The sequence below is a fragment of the Sorex fumeus genome, unplaced genomic scaffold (genome assembly GCF_029834395.1).
Source record: "Sorex fumeus unplaced genomic scaffold, SorFum_2.1 ptg000042l, whole genome shotgun sequence".
Taxonomy (NCBI): domain Eukaryota; kingdom Metazoa; phylum Chordata; class Mammalia; order Eulipotyphla; family Soricidae; genus Sorex; species Sorex fumeus.
Window position 1 is genome coordinate 10,764,288 of NW_026606099.1, and position 19,458 is coordinate 10,783,745.

Below are 19,458 nucleotides of genomic sequence, written 5' to 3' on the forward strand. Positions count from 1 at the left end.
GACAGTAGTGGTGTGTCAGCTTTTCCTTGACCCTTGACTTTTTGTCCAGCCACTCCCAAGAGGGTTTCTAGAACTTTCCCAATGTGCTCAGCTGGGATTCTCCTCAGGGAGCTCGTGCAGCTTCATTTTCTTCCCTCGAATCCTGCCCTCCAGGACCAGAATAGCAGATCTTCTTGGACAAATTTCCCCAGCCCGTTTCTCCTAGAGCGGCTGTCAGACGTGTCCCAGATTAAATCGTGTCCTTCGCTGGAAGGAATGTGTTTGGGAGACCCGGAGAGTGGTGGCTTGGGCTTGGGTTCAGCTGATTTGTCCGCTTCGCTCCTTGCGGGCAGAGGGAGCGGCTGATCTGATCGCTTTCCCGTCTCTCCTGCCTGAGTCCCTACTTGCTGTCGCCCTTCCTAAGCTGCACGTTCCTGTCTGGGGCACCAGCCCCTCCCCTGCGCCGCCCCTTCCTTCCTTTTAGGGGCACCATGGCAACACAGAAGCCAGGGCAGTCGTCATGGAAACAGTCCTTTAAAATTCCCTGAATTTGGGGCACAGCCCTCCAGGGGTGGGGGTGGAGGCGGTGAGGGTCTGACTGATGAATCTTCTGTCTCGCCACTAGAGTTCATATCAGCTGTGGCTACCCCGAGTCCCGAACTCTGGTTTCCTCCCAGCCCCGGAAGACCCAGGGGAAGGTGAAGACGCCAGCCCACCTTCTGGGGGGCCTGGACCCTCCAAAGGGAAGGAGACAGACACACCCAAGGGTGGATTCAGAGACAGAATTGAGAGGCGCTGGGCAAAGCTGTGTGTGTGTGTGTGTGTGTGTGTGTGTGTGTGTGTGTGTGTGTGTGGCGTTGCAGAACCAGGCGTCTGGGACCACTTCCCAGAAGAGGTGGGGATCCACCTCTGACCAGAAGACCTCTCTCTAGGTCAACTACTTACTCTTTCCCTGGCTTCTGAGCCTGTCTCCATGAAACAGGGTTGGGAGTGGGGTGGAGTGGCTTGAAGTTAGGAAGGATGGAAGCTTTATTTCCATTTCTTAAAGATCCCAGGGAAAATAATAAGGACGCCCACTCTTCACACTGACAAAGTGCCTTGTACTTATCTCATTAAATCTAAGATAGATGCCATTTGCCTTCCTCTGCACGAAGTATCAGAGGCACCGGAGAATCCGGACTTGCCCAAGGTCACATGCCAGCGGGGGCTGGAGCGGGGCCCGGGTGCCCCTGGCTGCAGAGCCGTCCTCGTGTCCCCCGGAGGAAGAGGGCTTTGCTGATCTCAGCTGGCCCATCTGTCGCTTGCGGGCCCCTCCACGAATCCGTTTCCTCCCTGCTGCAGATCCCCACTGTATTCCTGATGAGCTTCCTCGAGGCTCTGGAGACAGGCTATGGGAAGTACAAGAACCCTTACCACAACCAGATCCACGCGGCCGATGTCACCCAGACAGTGCATTGCGTCCTGCTCCGCACGGGGATGGTGGTAGGTGCCCAGGGACCTCCCTGGGTTGGGAAGTTCTGGCTGAGGCACCGAGAGCCTAGACTCTACCCCGTTTCCACTGTCCTCTCCTTAGCTCCTCTCCGTGGGCATCCCAGGGTCGTTACAGCGGCATGCTGGATTTACTCATACCAGAGACTTCCCTCGGGGGGCAGGGCTGGGGTCTTGTGGCAATGCAGCCCGTTGGGATGGAGGAGAGTCGCTGAACAGCCAGAGGTTGAGACAGGCTCTTGGCTGCATCGGCCCACGTTGGCTTGAAGAACGTAGGGGCTGGGCTTGTGTGTGAGCTCTGAGGACTTTTTAAATTTTTTGCGTTTTGGGTCACACTGGGCGATGCTCAGGGGTTATTCCTGGCTCTGCACTCAGGAATTACTCCTGGCCGTGCCCTGGTGGTGCTTGAGGGACCATATGGGATGCTGGGAATTGAATGCGGGCCAGCCGCATTTAAGGCAAATGCCCTACCTGCCACTCTGGCCCCTCTAACCGGCATCTCTTTCCCCCAGCACTGCCTGTCAGAGATTGAGGTCCTGGCCATCATCTTTGCTGCAGCCATCCACGACTATGAGCACACAGGCACCACCAACAGCTTCCACATCCAGACCAAGTGAGGGGAGGGTTGATGTCCTTGTGGGCAGCACGGTTGGGCTGGGGGAGGGAGCAGCTTCCAGACTTCCAGGGGGCTGGATCCGGAGACACTCCTCTCTGCAGGTCCGAATGTGCCATCCTGTACAACGACCGCTCTGTGCTGGAGAATCACCACATCAGCTCTGTCTTCCGAATTATGCAGGACGACGAGATGAACATTTTCATCAACCTCAAAAAGGATGAGTTTGTGTGAGCAGAAGCTGGGAGTGGCCACCCCTATGAGACCTCCCCTTCCCATACCTCCTCTCCCCGCCCCCCGCCCACCCGGGTACCCAGGTTGTGTGTGACAAAGGGATCTGATGGCATCTCTGGTTCTCTCCATTCAGTGAGCTGCGAGCACTGGTGATCGAGATGGTGTTGGCCACCGACATGTCCTGCCATTTCCAGCAGGTGAAAACCATGAAGACGGCCTTGCAGCAGCTGGAAAGGTGGCGCCCGGGCGTGTGGCTGGGGCCGGGCTAGAGGGGTGTGTGGCTTGAGCGGCAGACTGGCGTGCCACGCCTGTACCTGGATGGGGAGACTCCCCTGGTTCCAGGGGCCTGAATATGCACATAACTGAGCGTGTGGCCGTGGATTGGACTGTTCGGGGAAGCCAGGTGTCTGGGCAGTGCTTTGATTGAAGAGCCCAGGAGGGACATGGTGTTAGAGCTTCGGGCTTACTCTGGAACGTGGGGAGAACATCAGACCCTCTGAGCTCATTTTTTCCGATATGAAATGTGAGCAGGGCGCGTTCCCCCCACCCTTCCCTTCTCCTGACAGCTTGCCATCAGTTCCCACTCTCACAGAGCAATTGGGAGAGTTGTATGCTTTTTTTTAAGCACAGTACAAATGACATAATCACACCTAACGTTGCTTGTGAGTGGGTGGGAGTATATGAATGTGGGCGAGAGAGAATGGACTGTTTGTGTGCCTGTCCCGAAGGTGTGTGTTAACGTGTGGTGTGTGTGCGTGGGAGGGTGAATGGTGTCAGCGTGTTGCCGTTGAGAATAATAATAATAACAATAATTATAATAATCAAGTTGTGGGTAACATCCACTGAGCACTATTTAAACGCCAGAAACACTCCTAAATACTTATGTATTTCTGTCGTTTCGTTCTCAGAATAACTCCATGTGGCAGATTCTGTTGTTATTTCTCTTTAGAACGGAGAGAGGATGAAAGATGGAAATTCTAAGTCCCCTGCTCCTTGTCCCACAGCCAGCACGGGAGAGGTTTCGTGGGGCGTCTCGCAGCCCGGGCTGCTCCCTGTGCGTGCCGAGCGTGCCCCCGTGTGCAGGATGGGAGTGCTCGGCTGTTTGATGTTGCTGATATGATCTGAAGGGGAAGTCAGGGAAAAGCTCTGGGCTTCCCTTTCCTACAAACTCAGTCTCCTCTGCCTTGCCGTTTTCCTGGGCCAGGATTGACAAGTCCAAGGCCCTTTCTCTGCTGCTCCACGCCGCGGACATCAGCCATCCCACCAAGCAGTGGTCCGTCCACAGCCGCTGGACCAAAGCCCTCATGGAGGAATTCTTTCGCCAGGTAGCGTGGCCTCTCTGTCCACCCCCTGCCCATGGGTGGTGCTCCCCAAGTGCCCTGATCCTACTCCAGATCCTTCTGCAGCCTCTGACCTGATCCTAAGCCCCTGGACTAGCAATCCATCATTATCCTCGGCGCTAATAACAGTCACAGACTGCACACGGCTCATTTTCCATGCCACAGGAACGCCTCTCTTCCCACAATTCCCTGCCCTGTGAGCTTCACCCCCCCCCCCCCCAGTCGGGAGCTCTTCTCCAGCTCCCCCCCTCCATGCCTGCCTTTGCCCCTAGGGTGACAAGGAGGCCGAGCTGGGTCTGCCCTTCTCTCCGCTCTGCGACCGTTCCTCCACCCTGGTGGCTCAGTCCCAGATTGGTGAGTGCCCGTCCCCGCAGGAGCCTGGGAGGGGATGCCAGGCCGGGCCGGCACCCAGTTGGGTCCCTCAAAACCACCCTTTCTGCAGACACTGGGACCTGGAGTTCTGGGGTAGTAGAGGCCCAGGTGCTGTGAGTGGGGAATTTCTCTGGGGTTTAAAGGTATCGCCCTGGGGCTGGAGAGTTAGCACAGCGGGTAGGGCATTTGCCTTGCACGCGGCCGACCCAGGTTCGATTCCCAGCATCCCATATGGTCCCCTGAGCACTGCCAGGAATAACTCCTGAGTGCAGAGCCAGGAGGAACCCCTGTGCATTGCCGGGTGTGACTCAAAAAGCAAAATAATAATAATAATAATAATAAAGGCATCGCTCCAAAGCCCAGTCCCACTGGGGAGTGTTTAGGACCACGGTGGCTCTCGCGCCTGTTTTCCACACAGCCAAGGACAGGACCATGCCAGCCAAGCCCTCCGGCTGAGACACATCCCTTCTTCCCCGTGCCCCGCCCACCCCACCTCCCCGCAGGTTTCATCGACTTCATCGTGGAGCCCACGTTCTCTGTGCTCACCGACGTGGCTGAGAAGAGTGTCCAGCCCCAGACGGACGACGACTCCAAGTCGAAGAGTCAGCCCAGGTGAGGTGTGGCGGGTCCTGGGGTGAGGGTGGGGGGATTTGGGTGCCCTCAGAGGACCCACTCACAGTGAGAGCTCCCAAGCGTGTTTGGGGAGTGGGGAATGAGGCTGCTCCAAGCCCGGGTGTTCCTTGACTGCTTGTCACCCACGAGGGTGGGAGGAGGAGCCGCAGGTGTGGTCTCGACCCACGTTCTCCTGGTCTTTTCTTTGGCTCTGGCCGAATCGCCTCTTGTTGATCTTGTTTTTACTTCTTAGGAGGACCGGTGTGGAGAGGGAGGGGGTGAAGTTGGGGGAACTGGCATGGGAGGGGGCACCTAACGAAGGGAAAAGAGAAAGACAGCTCCCCCCCGGCCCTTGCCGCCCCTCCGTGCTGAGGGCTGTGGAGGTGAGCGGGAGCAGGGCTGGCACCCAGTTTGGTCCCTCAAAACCACCCTTCCCTAAAAACTCAGTCTCCTCTGCCTTGCCGTTTTCCTGGACCAGGATTGACAATCCAAGGCCCTTTTTCACCTCTGGGGTGGGGTGTGGGGGGGCTCCCTGTTTAGCTTCCAGTGGCGCCAAGCTTCTTTGGATGTGGAAGTGGGAGACCCGAACCCTGACGTGGCCAGGTTTCGCTCCACCTGGACCAAATACATTCAGGAGAACAAGCAGAAATGGAAGGAACGGGCAGCAAGTGGTGGGTGCCACAGAGGGGTCCCCTGGGGAGGGACCTGTGAGGAGGGGTTCTATGGGGAAGAGCCCTGTGGGGAGGGGATCTGTGGGGAGGGGTTCTGGGGGAGGGATTCTATGGGGATCAGTTCTGTGTGGAGGGGCTTTGTGGGGAGGGGTTTTCTAGGGTGGGGCTCTGCGGGGAGCCATTCTGCGTGGGGGGGGGTTTCTATGGGGACCGGTTTTATGTGGAAGGGCTCTGTGAGGAGGGGTTCTGTGGGGAGGGATTCTGTAAGGGAGCTGTTTCTTTGTGAGGGGCTCTGTGGGTACAGTCCTGTGTGAAGGAGTTCCTTGGGGAGCTGTTGTGTATGGAGGGGCTCTGTGGGGCAGGGTTCTGTGGGGAGGGGTTCAGGGGAGATGTTCTGTGGGGACCAGTCCTGTGTGGAGGGCGGCTGATGGAGCAGGAGCGCAGCCTTGTTCCTTGAGCCCTGAGTCAGCCCTGCTGGATCTCCCAGTGCGGAAGGAGCCGCTCAGACTCAGACACAGGAAGGCCTGACCAGCAGATTGGTCTGGACTGTCCAGAATGGGGTGTGGAAGGAGGATGGCGGTGGCCATTTTGCACACCCCGAGGGAGCCCTACTCACACTGTGCTTGGGGCGTGGTCTCGGGGACCGGGGGCTCACGAGTGGGAAGCTATCTGCTTTTGGGTGGGAGTCGAGGGCAGTGGGTCTTCTCAGAGCTGGGGTGCCCTCCTGCGTTGACCGTAGCTCTGCAGGAAGGCAGAAGAGCACCCAAGGCGACTTGGGTCCCGGGGAAAACCACCACCCCGACTTCCTTGCTGCCCTGTCTGCAGGCATCACCAACCAGATGTCCATCGACGAGCTGTCCCCCTGCGAGGAGGAGGCGCTGCCCTCCCCAGCCGAAGATGAGCACAACCAGAATGGGAATCTGGACTAGTGGGGGCCGGCCCAGGTGAGGGGTGCCTGGGGTCTGCGGGGGGAGCAGGGAGGCGGCCCCTTCCAGGCAGCCCTGGGCTCTGGTGTGTGTGTGTGTGTGTGTGTGTGTGTGTGTGTGTGTGTGTGTGTGTGTAGGGGGAGAGAGGGCTCCTTCCCTCTTTCCAGGCAGGAAGATGGAGGCAGGAACAGAGCTGAGCAGGGAGTGAGTGGGAAGTGGGGAATTCCTCCCACTGCTCCTGGCCCAGATTCTGCAGGGACAAAGGAGGTAGTTCCTGGGGCCGGATTCCTAGTACAGCGGGAAGGACATTTGCTTTGCGCGCGACCAACCCGGGTTCGATCCCGGCGTCCCATACGCCCTCACCCCAGCACCGCCGGGAGTGACTCATGAACGGAGATTCAGGAGTGACCCCTGAGCATGTCCAGGTGTGTCCCCGGCCCCCCAAACCAGAAAGGAGCCTGGGAGCTGGAACCCTCCGTGCCAGCTGGGCCAAGGAACCCCCCTGCTCTGCTGAGGCCGCTGGCCCTGGCTTGGCTGGCTCTGCTCAGCCCCTTGCCGGGCGCGCCCCCTGCAGGGCATTCTTGGAGTTGCGCGTTCTGAGTGGGGATGAAATCTGGAAGGAGCCCGACGCCCCCCAACCTCCCTCTTCCCCCAGGTCCTCACCGAGTGCAGAGTGTCCGATGTCATCAGCACCACCCATTGGGACCGGCTCCCCCATCTGCTCCAAGGGAGCACGGAGCTCACAGAACCGACCACCCCCGGAGAGGTCGACCGCCAGAGACTGGGGTGCACTTCAACCTCCCGGCAGCAAGACTGGGGTGCTCCAGGCGTCCCACGGTCACTGTGCCCATCCCCCTGCCTCCGGATGCCCCCCCCCGCGGCCAGAGGGCTGGCGGAGGGGGCCTCCTGAAGGCTTCCCAGGGCCTGGGGCAAGGGTCCGAGCTGCCAGCCCCCAGGCCCTCCCACCCTTTTTGCCTCCAAGTTTCTAAGCAATACATTTTGGGGGTTCCCTCGGCCCCCACCCAGATCCTAGCTGGCAGATCTGGGCCCTCCTTTCCCTCCCCCGGGAGGGGCTGGAATAGACTCAGAAGTGGGGTGAGGGGTGTGTGCGGGGATTTCTGAGCTCTCTGAGTGGGGAGGGCAGAGGGTGCCTTCAGGGCCTGAGACCTGAGGGGCGGCCTCTTCACCCCACACCCGCATTGCTTTGGTCCCGTCTCTGCCCACCCCTGGCCGCCTTCCTTCTCTCCTGTTCTGAAATGGCACGGGGGCGGGGGAGCCTGTGGGAGCAGAGCCCGGGGATTCCTTTCCTGGGGTCCCCAGGTTCTGGGTTCCGAGTCCCTTTTGCCTCCCCCCTCCCCCGCACCCCGGGGCGGGAGGTCCCATCCGACCAATGTCTGTAAAGTGCTTGGAGAAGCTTCCCTCGCCTGCCTGAGGGCGCCTCTTGGGGGTGCAGGCGGGAGGGCCGCTGGGTGTGTGAGGGGGGACTGGGTCCGGTGATCCTGTGTGGCTGATGGAGGCGATCTTCCCCCTTCCTCTCCCAGCACGTGGGGTGGGGACCCGCAGGGTGCTGCCTGTGCCCTCTGGGGTGGCCCCTCCCCACTCCTCCCATGTAAATACCAACCATGCATTGTACAGTGGGCCCTGGTGGTGTGACTCCATATTCGTGGTCTCTGAGACCTGCCTCCTGACCCAGCACAGCTCGGGGCAGAGATGCATGTGATGCCCCCACCCCCTCCCTTGGTCTCCCAGAACCCTACTATAGCCAGAGATCAATAAAGAAGGAGACCGGGCTGGGCTGTGTCTGCTGTTGGTGGGCGCCAGCTCCCAGGATCCACGAGAATCTGCATGCACGTCTGCGGTGTGTCCCTGGGGGCACACCTGGGGTCTGCTGAGGCCAAAAGCCGAGGGCACGCAGAGGAGCAGCAGCGTGGAACCTTGTCCTTCTGGGGTTCTTGCGTCTCCATCACGTGCCTTTCCAGTAAGGGAGGTGGGGAAGTACCAAGCCGGCCCTCCCTTCTCTCTCCTCCTAGCCACCTCATCTCATGGCCAGATCAAAAGCAGCGGGCAAAGGAAGTGGGTCTGTCCGCTCTGCGGTGGAGGACGCCGCTTCTTCCATCCTCAGCTTCCGTTTTCAACCTTGGCCCCTCTGGGGCAAGACTCCAGTTCCTAGCAAGGCCATTTCTTAGCTCCTGTGTTTACAGTGTGTGTGTGTGTGTGTGTGTGTGTGTGTGTGTGTGTGCGCGTGTGTGCGTGTGTGTAAACTCATGGTTTGGAATAAGGGAGGTGCACCTCCAAATTGCAGGCAGGGGCGCCGAGGCTGGGAAAGCAGGTCTGGAAATACCCCCAGAGAAGCCCCTTCTCCATCCCTCAGTCTCCAGGGCAGAGGGCCAGGGTGCCGTTCCCCCTTTGTCCAGAAGAGGGCACCCGCAGCACAGCCACAGCGAGACAGGCTCTAGGGGAGGCGTCTTGAGGCTGCTGGGGGCCAACCTTTTTCAGAATAAAAGAGAACCTGGTCACCATTCCTACTTCGTACCATGGGAATGAGCTCTCCCGCCTGTCTGCTGTTCCCCCTCCTCCCACATCTTCCTTTAGGGCTTTGGGGGCAGTAGCACTGAAGCACTGGCCTCCCCTTGTTCATGGACTTGCTCGAGCGGGCACCAGTAACGTCTCCATCGTGAGACTTGTTGTGACTGTGTTTGGCATCTCGAACACGCCACGGGGAGCTCGCCAGGCTCTGCCCTGCGGGCGGGATACTCTTGGTAGCTTGCCGGGCTCTCGGAGAGGGACGGAGGAACCGAACCCGGGTCAGCCGCGTGCAAGGCCAACACCCTACCCGCTGTGCTGTTGCTCCAGCCTTGGGGGCAAGTGAGGGCAGGCGATTGGGGATGGCCTCTCCTGCCCGCCTCCCTGTTGGCTTCCTCCTTTCCGGGAGGGCAGCGGGCTGCAGAGAGGGTGAGGAAGTTGGGACGAATCAAGATGAGTGGGGAAAGAAGGACCATGCCAAATACCTAACACCAAATTTATCACTTTTTAAAAACAAGATTTTTCCCCAAAAAGTGAAGGAATAAGAAACAGATCCAGTGTCCCTGCACTCCCAACAGCAGTCTTGGTTTCAGCGTTCCTCTTTTTCCTCAGACCTGTCGTGGGGGAAGGGAGCAGAAAGAGAGGGTGAGTGGGAGGTCAGAGGTCATGCCGTCTCTGCCTCCCGGGGGCCTCGCTCCTCCGCGTGCTGGGCTGGCCTCTAACTCCTGAGGCCCACCACCGTCCTCGCCTCTTGCCCGCGGACACCAGGTCAGACCTCAGGCACGAGCTTATCTCACAGACGCCTCCCCAGGCCCGAGAGGTGAGGTTCTCCCTTTGGGTTCCAAGTGCTCTCTATCAGACAGTCCACAGCCTTGGGGGAGTCGGGGAGCCGGGGTCCTAGTACAGCTGAACCCCCACCCCTCCTGCTGCGGCTTAATCCCAGTTCGCCTCATTCCCTGCCCAAGGAGACGCATATCCTCCAACCTTAGAAAATCGCTTTGCTGCAACTGAGGCTGGGCCAGACCCTTTCTTCGAAGCCAAGTCTTAGCTTGTGCCCCGTCCACGCTGCCCGCTCTCCCGTGGACGGGGAGCCCAGTCTGGCTCTTACCGAGTCGGCTCCCTGGGAATCCAACGGTGGGGTTTGGGCTGAGGGTTCCTCATCGCCCTGCTCCTGAGTTTTAGGGATGGATTCTGCAGGCTCTACAGAGGAAAGAGGGTGTTTCAGGAGGGGCAGGATTCAGAAGGGCTGGAGAGAGGGTGTGTACCCCAAACCAGAATATTCCCAGGACTCCAAAGCGGAGCCCAGGACTGACTTGGGAGCAACTGGACAAGACCTACTGGATTTTCTGGTCCCAGTTTCTCCTTCTCCTCCTTGCTACACTGGCTGTGCTCGGGGCTTAATTAATCCTGGCTCTAGCTCAGGGATCACCAGTGGCAGGACTTGGAGGACCATACAGGGCCCTGGGGGTCGAGCACTGGTCAGTAGCATGTAAGGGAAGCATTTATCTTCTGTACTATCTCTCTGGCCCTCTGCCACCAGAAACTCAAAAAAAAAAAATCCCCTTCAAAGAATTTAAGAAGATGTGTACGAGCTTCACGGGTGGCTAACCCTGACCTGAAATGAGTCTTTTTACGGACTATTTCACTTAGCGGAACTTTATTTCTTTGCGGATGTATCTGATTTCAGGGTGTTCTTCTACGGTGGGCGGGGATGTCTTAGGTAAGACATCAAGATGTGCGTGGTGCCACCTTTATCAAATTGGAAGAATTCTCAAGTCTGCATTGCAGCTGGGAGGCACCGCAGACGTGCCGAACCGACCGCCAGCAGCTTCCCGCATGCTTTGTGTGTGTGTGTCTCAGCTGCTGGGCTAAGAAATCCTCATTTAGTTTTCGCAAACAAGCCAATTACACAGGGGCCAGCATTTTAGAGTCTGGCCAAAGGCTGGATTCTAGCCTGAGCGAGCGGGATGGTGGGCAGCCCCCTGAACGCCACCAGGGGGCGCTCTGAAGCCCAAGGTGGGTGGGGGGTTTCATTCAGGAAAGGAAGCAGGAGGAAGCAGATTTGGGCCATCCAGGCACCCCGACACCTCTGGAGGGTTTCCTGGCTTCCAGCTGCCACCACTGGCTTCCTGCTCCGGCTAGGGCGATGCTCTCCGGGGCTCCGTGCCCCCCAGCCTGACCGTACCGTGCGCTTTCCTTGACTCCGTGTCTGTGATCCCAGGTGGGCAGGACCCTTGGGTCCCCGTGCTCCCAGCAGCTCCCTCCGGCTCCTCCCCTTGCTGCTGTTGCCCCAGGTGATGTTCAACCATCATCTGCAGCTCTGGGGACACAGAGGAAGCGAGGGAACATTCGACACGACTGCCCCGAGTCTCCTCTGGGGACCCTCGCCCTGACCCCCTGGGCATGTGCTCTGACATTCTGGACCCAGGAAAATCAGACAGGGGGAACCTTTTCCCAGGCAGCGAGGGGTGTGGGGGGACTCCAGCTCCAGGAGAAAGCTACTTCCTCTGCAGAGAAGGGCGGGGAAAAGCGCCTTTCGGGACAAAAGATCAGGGCCAGGGAGGTAGCTCGGAGTCAGCGCCCTGGCCGGCCCGGCGTGAGGCCCTGGGTTTGATTCCTGGCACTGGAAAACAACTACAAAGAGCCTCTAACTCAGAGTTACAAAGTCTGGTATGGGGGGTGGGAGGAAAAAACCCTCAATTGACATTCAAGAAATATCAGGATGCCATGGGTGGGCCTGCCCTGTGCGGATGAATTGACACATTTTCTTCTACTGAACTGCCCTGCAGGGTGGAGTCTTCAGGCCTCCGGAGGCTAAACAGGTTCTTCACCCTCACTGGTCGTCTGGGGACACGGCTGGCAATGGTCCAGGTCCGGGACCGGCTATGAAGAAGGCCGACTGAGTGCGGGGCCTTCCCTGGCTTTGCTCCTGGGCCGCAGGGACTGTGAGCCAGCCTCAGGCTGGGAGGGGAAGGAAGGGACGGGAGGGTCTTCCAAACCTTTCATCGTGGGTGTGGTCCTCGTCACCTTCTTCCGTTGCCGTGGAGACATGGCCAAAGTGGACTGTGAAGGACACAGAGTGTGGGGTGGGGGTGGGGGTCAGCCCTTCCTGCCTTCCTCTTCGGCCTAGCCAGGCTTTGGGGCTGGAGACTGGGTTGGACGTGGGCCTCAGACAGTGGGGGAGGAAAGTGACGCCCTCCTCACCCCCTCCTGCCGTCGCTGAGCAAGGAGAGTTGGCGCGTGTACACACGTGCGTATTGGGAGGGGGGCGGTGTGCAGGAAAGAGGGAATCAAAAGTAGTGAAGGGAGCCTGGGGTGCCGGTGTGGAGTCTCTTTTGTGAGTCTGGGTTGAGCGTTTGTTTTGTTTTGTGTCCTTGGCTCGTACTCAGGACTGACTCCTGGCTCAGGATCATCCCTGGTGGGGCTGGGGGGACCATCTGGGGCGCCAGGAATGGAAAGCAGGTCGGCCACGTGCCAGGCATGTGCCCTAGCTGCTGCACTGTCACCCCGGGCCTGAGGCTGAGAGCTTGATCCCCGACGCCACCCTAACAGCTCGGCACCCAGGCAGCTCTGCTCTGCAGTTGGGGTTCCCCTGGGGCCGCAGCAGAGTGAAGTGACCGCCGGGCACCTCGACTAAGGAGAGGCAGGACTCCAGCAAACACCGCAAGTAAAGGGGCGACCCCTGGCGAGCACCAGGGCTGGGTGTGCAAGCCTCAGCCAGGCGTGGGACCCTCCGTCCCAAGACACAGCAGCGGGAGGAATGGAAGACAAAAAGGTCCTGTAGGGGCGGGAGCGATCGCACAGCGGGAAAGGACGTTTGCCTCGCACGCGGCCAACCTGGGTTTGAGTCCCAGCATCCCATAGGGTCCCCCGAGCCTGGCCAGGAGTCATTCCTGAGTGCAGAGCCAGGAGGAACCCCTGTGCATCGCCGGGTGTGACCAAAAAAGAAAAAAAAAACTTTCAAAGACGAACGTCCCGTTTCTCAATCAAAGCCTTCCCCAGTTTTCTCGGGGCTCTGCGGCTTTCATCCTACGAGGAATTCTTCCCAACCACTTTTGGGGGCGCGTTACACTGCCAGTGGCTCTTTTGTGACTGGGGGCACCTGGGAGACCAGGGCATTTGCCTCGCACGCGGCCGACCCGGGTTTGAGTCCCAGCATCCCATAGGGTCCCCCGAGCACCTCCAGGAGTCATTCCTGAGTGCAGAGCCAGGAGGAACACCTGTGCATCGCTGGGTGTGACCCAAAAAGAAAAAAAAACTTTCAAAGATGAACATCCCGTTTCTCAATCAAAGCCTTCCCCAGTTTTCTCGGGGCTCTGCGGCTTTCATCCTACGAGGAATTCTTCCCAACCACTTTTGGGGGCGCGTTACACTGCCAGTGGCTCTTTTGTGACTGGGGGCACCTGGGAGACCAGGGCATTTGCCTCGCACGCGGCCGACCCGGGTTTGAGTTCCAGCATCCCATAGGGCCCCCCGAGCATGGCCAGGAGTCATTCCTGAGTGCAGAGCCAGGAGGAACCCCTGTGCATCGCCGGGTGTGACCCAAAAAGCAAAAAAAAAAAAAAGGTCCTGTAGATCTGTAGATGGGGTGGGGGGGTCTGAGGAGGGACCCTCGGAGTCTTAGGCTCTCTGCGCAGATGGGAGGGGCGCGCTCACCTTGAGAAGTGGGTTGGGGATCCTGTCTTCATCGATCTCTGGGGGAGGAACCAGGAGAGGGAGAAAGTGACAAAAGAGCGAGTAGTGCCACACCACTGACCTCACAAGAGGGGGGGTCCCTGCCAGCACCTCCCTCCTGATGCCCTGGGGCTGGGGGCTGCTGCCCACCACAGCTCCTGCTCTGCTCCCCTGGCCCCGACTCCCCTCCCCCCTGGTCCGCTGGCTTGGGGGATGCCGGGGTTCCTGATGGCGGCAGCGCGCTGGTCCTTTTGCTCGACTCTTCCCTGAAGCATCCACCTGCTCCGAGTGCTTCCAGCCCGGCCCCGCCCACTTTGGAATGGGGGGAGCTGAGTAGACCCCTGGAGTGCAAGGGCGGGCAGGCAGAGACGCCTTTGGGCGCCCTGGCCTCCTGGACTCCAGGTTGGCTTATTTGCCAGCCCCCGTCCATGCTCTGGTCAACACGCTGATAAGCCCGGGGACCTTGTTCGGTCCCCAGACGGTAAGGGGGACGCGGGTGACCCAAATCCCAGCTGCTCCCGAGCTGTTTCTAGCCCCCCTTCCCTCCGGGGACTGTGAGGAGGCTGATGGAGGCGGGCCCTCCCCCTCACAGCTGTCACTGCCTCTGGGGGTGGGGGCTGCCGGCAGTTGCTGGAGAAACCTGGAAGGCGGTTGCCGCAGCAACCGGCACTGGCTTGACCACCTCACTTCCTGGGCGGCCAGAACCAGGTGGTCGCTGCCCTCGACAGCCCTGCCCTGCCAGCCTTCCCTGCACATCTGGCCGCCAGTTTCCTGCCCGGCCAGCTGGCACCCTCCTCCTCCCCCTGGGCTCCAGATGGCCCCATTCCCGTCAGCACCCCTCCTGGGGTTACCTGGGGATGACTGGTCACTGGTCAGCACGAGGGTGGCAGGGGTGGGGCGGCGTCTCCGAATCTGGGGAGAGATCACGTGACGGGGGGCATCGGTTCCCCTCCCAACACCACCCAGGGCGGCTAAGTGGGCCCACGGCCACATGCCACCTGCCTGGGAACTTGCTGTCTCGGGGAGCTGATCCCTCTCCCCTGGGGATCCAAAGACCCCCCCCCCCCCCCGCCCCCGCTCCCCTTCCCCCAGCCCTTTCTGCCTGTGCCTCTCCCCGGGGCCTGGGCGCGGCTTTCCATCCCAGCAGCTAAATGCATCGATTTCTGGTCCATGGCCTTCCGTCCATCCTGGATCAATGGTCAGAAATAACCTGAGAGGGCTCCAAGCCTGCCCCTCTGTCTCCTGGCTGACCCCCTCCGTGGGCATTAACCGTCTGTGGGCCAACCCTTGCAGAGACTGCCCCTCTCTGTCTAGACAGAGGTGGGGATGTGTAGGGTCCAGGCAGGTGACCCTCAGTCCTTAATCTCTCTCCTGCCCCTGACACACTGCCTTGGGCGGGGAGTTAGAGTCCCGGACATCCCCGTCATGATAAATAGACCATGATGAAGAGCCCTCGCCGGACACGCGGCAAAATCTGAAGCTGAAAAATTGTATCCTGGATTCTGGGTCCCTGCGAAAGTAAGTAACATTAAGCTGATTGGCTGCTGGCCCCAGAATCCCTGCCCACTGCTATTCTTTTGTCTTGCTGCCAGTAAAGTTGGTTGCTGTTGAAGTCGGTCCAAGGACTCTCGGGACACGCGGTTTTCCCTTTCTCCAGAGGATTTTTAGAAGCTTGAAGTGAGGGCAATGGTAGGGTTGGAGTCCCTTCAACCCTCCAGGGCAGTCGTGGGGAGGGAAAGCTAATGGAGCCAGGAAAAGGGCTAAAATTATCCAGGACAGAGAGGGTAGGGTGAAGCCACCGAATGATCAACTTGGCATCTCTGCATGTCCGTCATTCGTGTCATTCCCGCGGGGGACAAGTGGCAAGATGCAGGCCCTTCTCCCCATCCGGAAAGCGGGTACCAGCAGACAGCAAGAGAGGCAATGTCAGCTCTGGCTCTGCCCAAGGAAGAAAGGGGGTGCGCAGGAGGGGGTGTGGGGTAGGGTACTGCCTTCCCAAGGTCATCTGGGGGTGGGGGGCTGGAGCGCAGGCTTCTCACGCCGGAGGCCCAGGTTCTAGTCTCCACACTCCACGCAGACCGTCCCCAAGCACCTCCCGAGTGACTCCTGAGCACTGAGCCTGGAATCGGTTCCTGAGCACAGCCCGTGTGGCCCAAAGACCACATCACCCCTTATCAAAAAAGAAGAAAAAGAATCCAGGGACATCTGGTTTGGGTGACATTTCAAGGTCCCTGGCAGTACCAGTGCTGTGTGTGTGTGTGTGTGTGTGTGTGTGTGTGTGTGTGTGGTTGTGCGCACGTGCGTGCACATGTGCATACAGAGACACACACGGGCCACAGGAAAAGCAGGTCTTGAGTCAGTCCCGGACTGTTCGTGATACCCACATGCCAGGGGCCAGGGGCAGGGACATGTGCTTCATAAAGGTGGGGGAGTGGACCAGAGCCATAGTACAGTGGACAGAGCCCTTGCCTGCATGCTGTCCACCGGGCTTAGCTCCCCAGGACCGCATCTGCTTCCTGGAGCGCACCGGGAGTGACCCCTGAGCACAGAGCCCAGAGTAAGCCCTGAGCACGGCTGCTGCGGAGTGCCCCTGGGGAGTGCCTCCCCTCAAAGCGGGATGTGTGAGGGGCACTGTTTTCCTAGGGTGGGTTTCCTGTTTCTTTCCCGCCTTGGGGATGCAGGTGTAGGAGAGTTAGACCTGGGGTGGGCTGGGTGCAGTGGAAACTGGGCGCCTGAGGGTGATGGACAGCACCTGGGTGGTAGCAGAGCCCTTTCCCTGCCTCAGACAGGACGTCCAGGCCCGGGCCCCTGGGACTTGCGGGGTGCTCAGTGAGGGACGCAATCAGACTTTCTGGCACCGCGACTGCTAGGAAGCTTCTCTCCTTTCTCTTAGACCCAGCGCTCAAGGGCACCTGGTGCCTCTGGGCTGATTTATTCCCAAACCAGTCACCCAGCGGGACTGGTCAGCGTGGAAGCTCCTCTCTCCACTGCCTCCCAGGCCCCATACCAAAAAGGCTCCTAGCGACTTGTTCGGCCCCATGGCGGTGGGGTCAGGAGCTCTTGCTCCCCGAGCACTGCAGAGAGTCGAGGCGACCCCGAATAGCACTTTTAGGTGCAGCAGAAACCCAGATTTCTGAAGCCTGGAGAGAAGCTGGCAGGAGTCGGAGCTCTCCCTCCCACCCTGCTCCTGAGTGCTCCTCCCCTGCCTCCCAGACCCCTCCGCCAGCTGCCCCCCCCACCCCTTCCCCAGCACACACCACCACCTGGGTCCTCTAACGTCAAACAGAGGCAGGTGTCAGCTGCTGGGGCTGTGGGGCCAGTTCTGCCCTGAGACCTCAGCCCTCGCCCGCTCGACTGGACGCTTCGCTTTTGCTTTCCAGGTGCCTAGAGCCGGTCTCCCGACCCCGGGGTACCACCGCGCGCGCCCTCCATCCTCGCGGGGGCGAGGTCTCACTGTAATCTCTCCTGCTGTCCAAGGGCGTCTCTCCCTCCCAGTCCAGGTGGGGCTGGAATGCAGGTACCCAACCCCGGGGCGAGAGAGTGTGAGACCCCCGCGTGCCCCTCCCGGCCAGGCTCCATCCCTGGAGCCCAAAGGCGAGAACGCGCTTCTCAGTCCATCCCAAGAGGTCACAAAGTTTCCCGGGTGGGGGCGGGGGGCGGGGGGTGGGAAGAGGCCCGGGCTGGTGACGGGGAGCGGGTCATCTGGAGGGAAGGGGAGTGCCGCACCGGTGGGCAGAGAGAGCACAGGGGGGGATGGAGCACTGAGCAAGCGAGCAAAGACTTGGCCGCCGCGGCGGGAGTAGGGAGCGCACACGCCCGGCGCCGCACACTCGCTCACACTCCGCCGCCCCTGCCAGGCTGCTCGGGGCTAAAAATAGGCCAGGCCAGGAGCTGGGCCAGGGCCCCGACTCCCACCCCCCGAGCCGCGGCCAGCGCAGCCTCGCTCGCCCGAGACCCCGCCGCGGAGCCCCGCGCCGGGGCATCCTGGGGCCGCCGCCCCACCCCACGGCCGCTCCCCGCGCGGAGGGCAGAGTTGGGCCGAGCCCCACGTGTCCCGATCGCGGCCCGCGGGCTGCCCACCCGCCCCGACCCCCCGACCCCACGACCCCGGCCCTTCCCCGGCGGGGTCGGGTCCGGCCAGGGCGCCCCGGAGCCGCACAGGGAGCGCCCCCGCTGGGAGGAGAGGGCCGGGGAGGGCGGGTCCTCTCGCTCCAACTCCGACGGCGCCGGGGCCGGGCAGCCCCTCTCCGCACACCCCTGCGGCGCCCGGTTCGGACCCCGCGGGGGGCTGATCGGGTGCGGGGCGGGGGCGCGCGGCGGGGAGGAAGGGTCGTGTCCCCGGGGGCTGGGAGGCAGAGCGGGACCCGGGCGGGCACCGGCGCGCGGCGGAGGGGGGTCCCCGAGGGCGCCTTAGCGGAGGGGGAGGGGAGGGAGGGGGGAGGGTCCCCGGCCCCCGGCCCCCGGCGCATCCCCGGCTCCCAGGAGGCGGGCGGCGCGGGGCGCGGGGCTCCGGGGTCCCCGCGGGGCGCGTCCCCGGCCGCCCCGCCCCGCTCCGCACCTGCTCGGCCGCCTCGGGGTCCAGGTGCGGCTCCAGCAGCGGGACCGTGAACTGGATCTTGCGCGGGCTGTGGTCCGGCTCCATGGTCCGGGCGGCGGGCCCCGCGCTGCGGCGGCGGGAGTCGGGCCGGGGCGCGCGCGCTCCTCTCGCTGCGCTCGGGCGCCGGCCCAGCCCGGCGCGCCCCGCTCCCCGCTCGCGGCCCCGGGGACTCTGCGGCCGCCGATTGGCTCCCGCCCGCCCCTCCCGGCCCCCTCCCCTCCCCGGAGCCGAACCTTAACCCCGTCGCTGCCGCGCCGCGGGCTGCCGGGGTCCCCGCCCCTCCGGGCGTGGCCGGGCCCGGGGGTGCGGGCATCACCTGGGCGGGGACCCGGGGATCCGCGTCCCGCACCGGGGTGGGGTGGGGGTGGGGAGGGCTCCCGAGAACTTCTCCGAGCCGGGGTGCGCGCGCGCGTGTGCGGGGGTGTGGGTGTGGGTCTGGGGGCTGGGGAGGCGGAGGGGCGCTGCGGTGCGGAGGCCGCACGGGGACACCGAGGGGCTCCTCCGGGAGACGCGCGGACGCAGAGGCGGGATGCGGGCGCGGTGCGGGGAGGGACTTCCCCGGCGAGGTCTAGGGCGGGGGTGAAAACTTGGGCGGAAAGTGTGGGCGCCGCGTCCCTGCCGCAGCCAGTGGGGAGCTGGACCCAGGCCGGGTGCGTGCAGAGGCCAGAGGGTGCTGAGGAGAGTGGGTGGAGGGCTCCGGGAGACGGGACCATCTGGGGCTCGGCAGCGGGAGCAAGGGGGGCGGGGAGCCAGTGATGCCGGGAAAGAGCTTTCTCGGTCTGTCTGCTGAATTATGGGGATCAGCAGGTGACAGGCTGCCAGGGATGGGGGTGGGGGGCTTGGTGGGGGGTGGCGATGCAAACTCCCCGGGTGGGGTTGCAGATGGGATTTGGTGGCCAGTTCGTCTCTCTCTGCTGAACAATGGGAAGGATGTGCGCTGCTCGCTCGCTCGGGTGGGATGGAGGTTGTTGGGGCCAAGAACTTAACCATTTGCTGTAGGATTCAGAGATCAGTGCCAGTGCTGATAGGAGGGGGCCAGGATGTTCCTCGGGGCTGCTGGGCCCCCGGCAGAGGCTGAGGAAGGAGACTGAGGTGCTGGCGAGGAACAGGACCCAATGTGGGGTGATCTTGTGGAGGACGAGAAAGGAGGTAGGAGCAGAGGGCTCTGGGGGTTCTCAGGGAGGGCTCAGGACCAGGGATCCGCTTCTCGGCCCTAAATGGAGCCCTGGCGTGTTCCATGCAGGCTTAGGTCTCCTCCTGTCCCCGAGAGGCTGTTTCAACTCTCATGTCCTCTTCCTCCTGGTAGTCGTACCTGGCCTGGATTTCACACGCTCGTCCCCTCTCCCCAACACATGTGCTGTGTCTCTCTACACACACCAGGCCCAGCTCAGTTATTTTCAGGCCGGCTGAAGGTGCCACTCTGCTGACC

The 19,458-nt window shown here is 61.5% G+C and overlaps 2 protein-coding genes across 2 annotated transcripts in view; one reads left to right on the plus strand and one right to left on the minus strand.

Annotated features, from left to right (window-relative positions):
- Positions 1–6,255, plus strand: part of PDE1B (phosphodiesterase 1B) — a 30,701-nt gene extending 24,446 nt beyond the window's left edge. The window contains exons 7-15 of the mRNA XM_056120295.1: positions 1,321–1,461; positions 1,980–2,080; positions 2,185–2,310; positions 2,448–2,549; positions 3,519–3,639; positions 3,927–4,008; positions 4,530–4,638; positions 5,179–5,309; positions 6,135–6,255. Coding sequence (XP_055976270.1) covers positions 1,321–1,461; positions 1,980–2,080; positions 2,185–2,310; positions 2,448–2,549; positions 3,519–3,639; positions 3,927–4,008; positions 4,530–4,638; positions 5,179–5,309; positions 6,135–6,238 — 1,017 coding nt within the window. The 3' untranslated portion in view covers positions 6,239–6,255. The remainder of the gene's footprint in view (positions 1–1,320; positions 1,462–1,979; positions 2,081–2,184; positions 2,311–2,447; positions 2,550–3,518; positions 3,640–3,926; positions 4,009–4,529; positions 4,639–5,178; positions 5,310–6,134) is intronic.
- Positions 6,256–9,228: 2,973 nt separating this feature from the next.
- On the minus strand, positions 9,229–18,116 carry PPP1R1A (protein phosphatase 1 regulatory inhibitor subunit 1A). Its single transcript, XM_056120299.1, has 7 exons — positions 17,991–18,116; positions 14,284–14,344; positions 13,415–13,452; positions 11,758–11,821; positions 10,944–11,078; positions 9,867–9,958; positions 9,229–9,372 (listed from the first exon to the last, which is right to left on the minus strand). The coding sequence occupies exons 1-7, from the start codon at positions 18,072–18,074 to the stop codon at positions 9,367–9,369; spliced, it is 480 nt and encodes a 159-aa protein (XP_055976274.1). The 5' UTR covers positions 18,075–18,116; the 3' UTR covers positions 9,229–9,366.
- Positions 18,117–19,458: the final 1,342 nt, after the last annotated feature.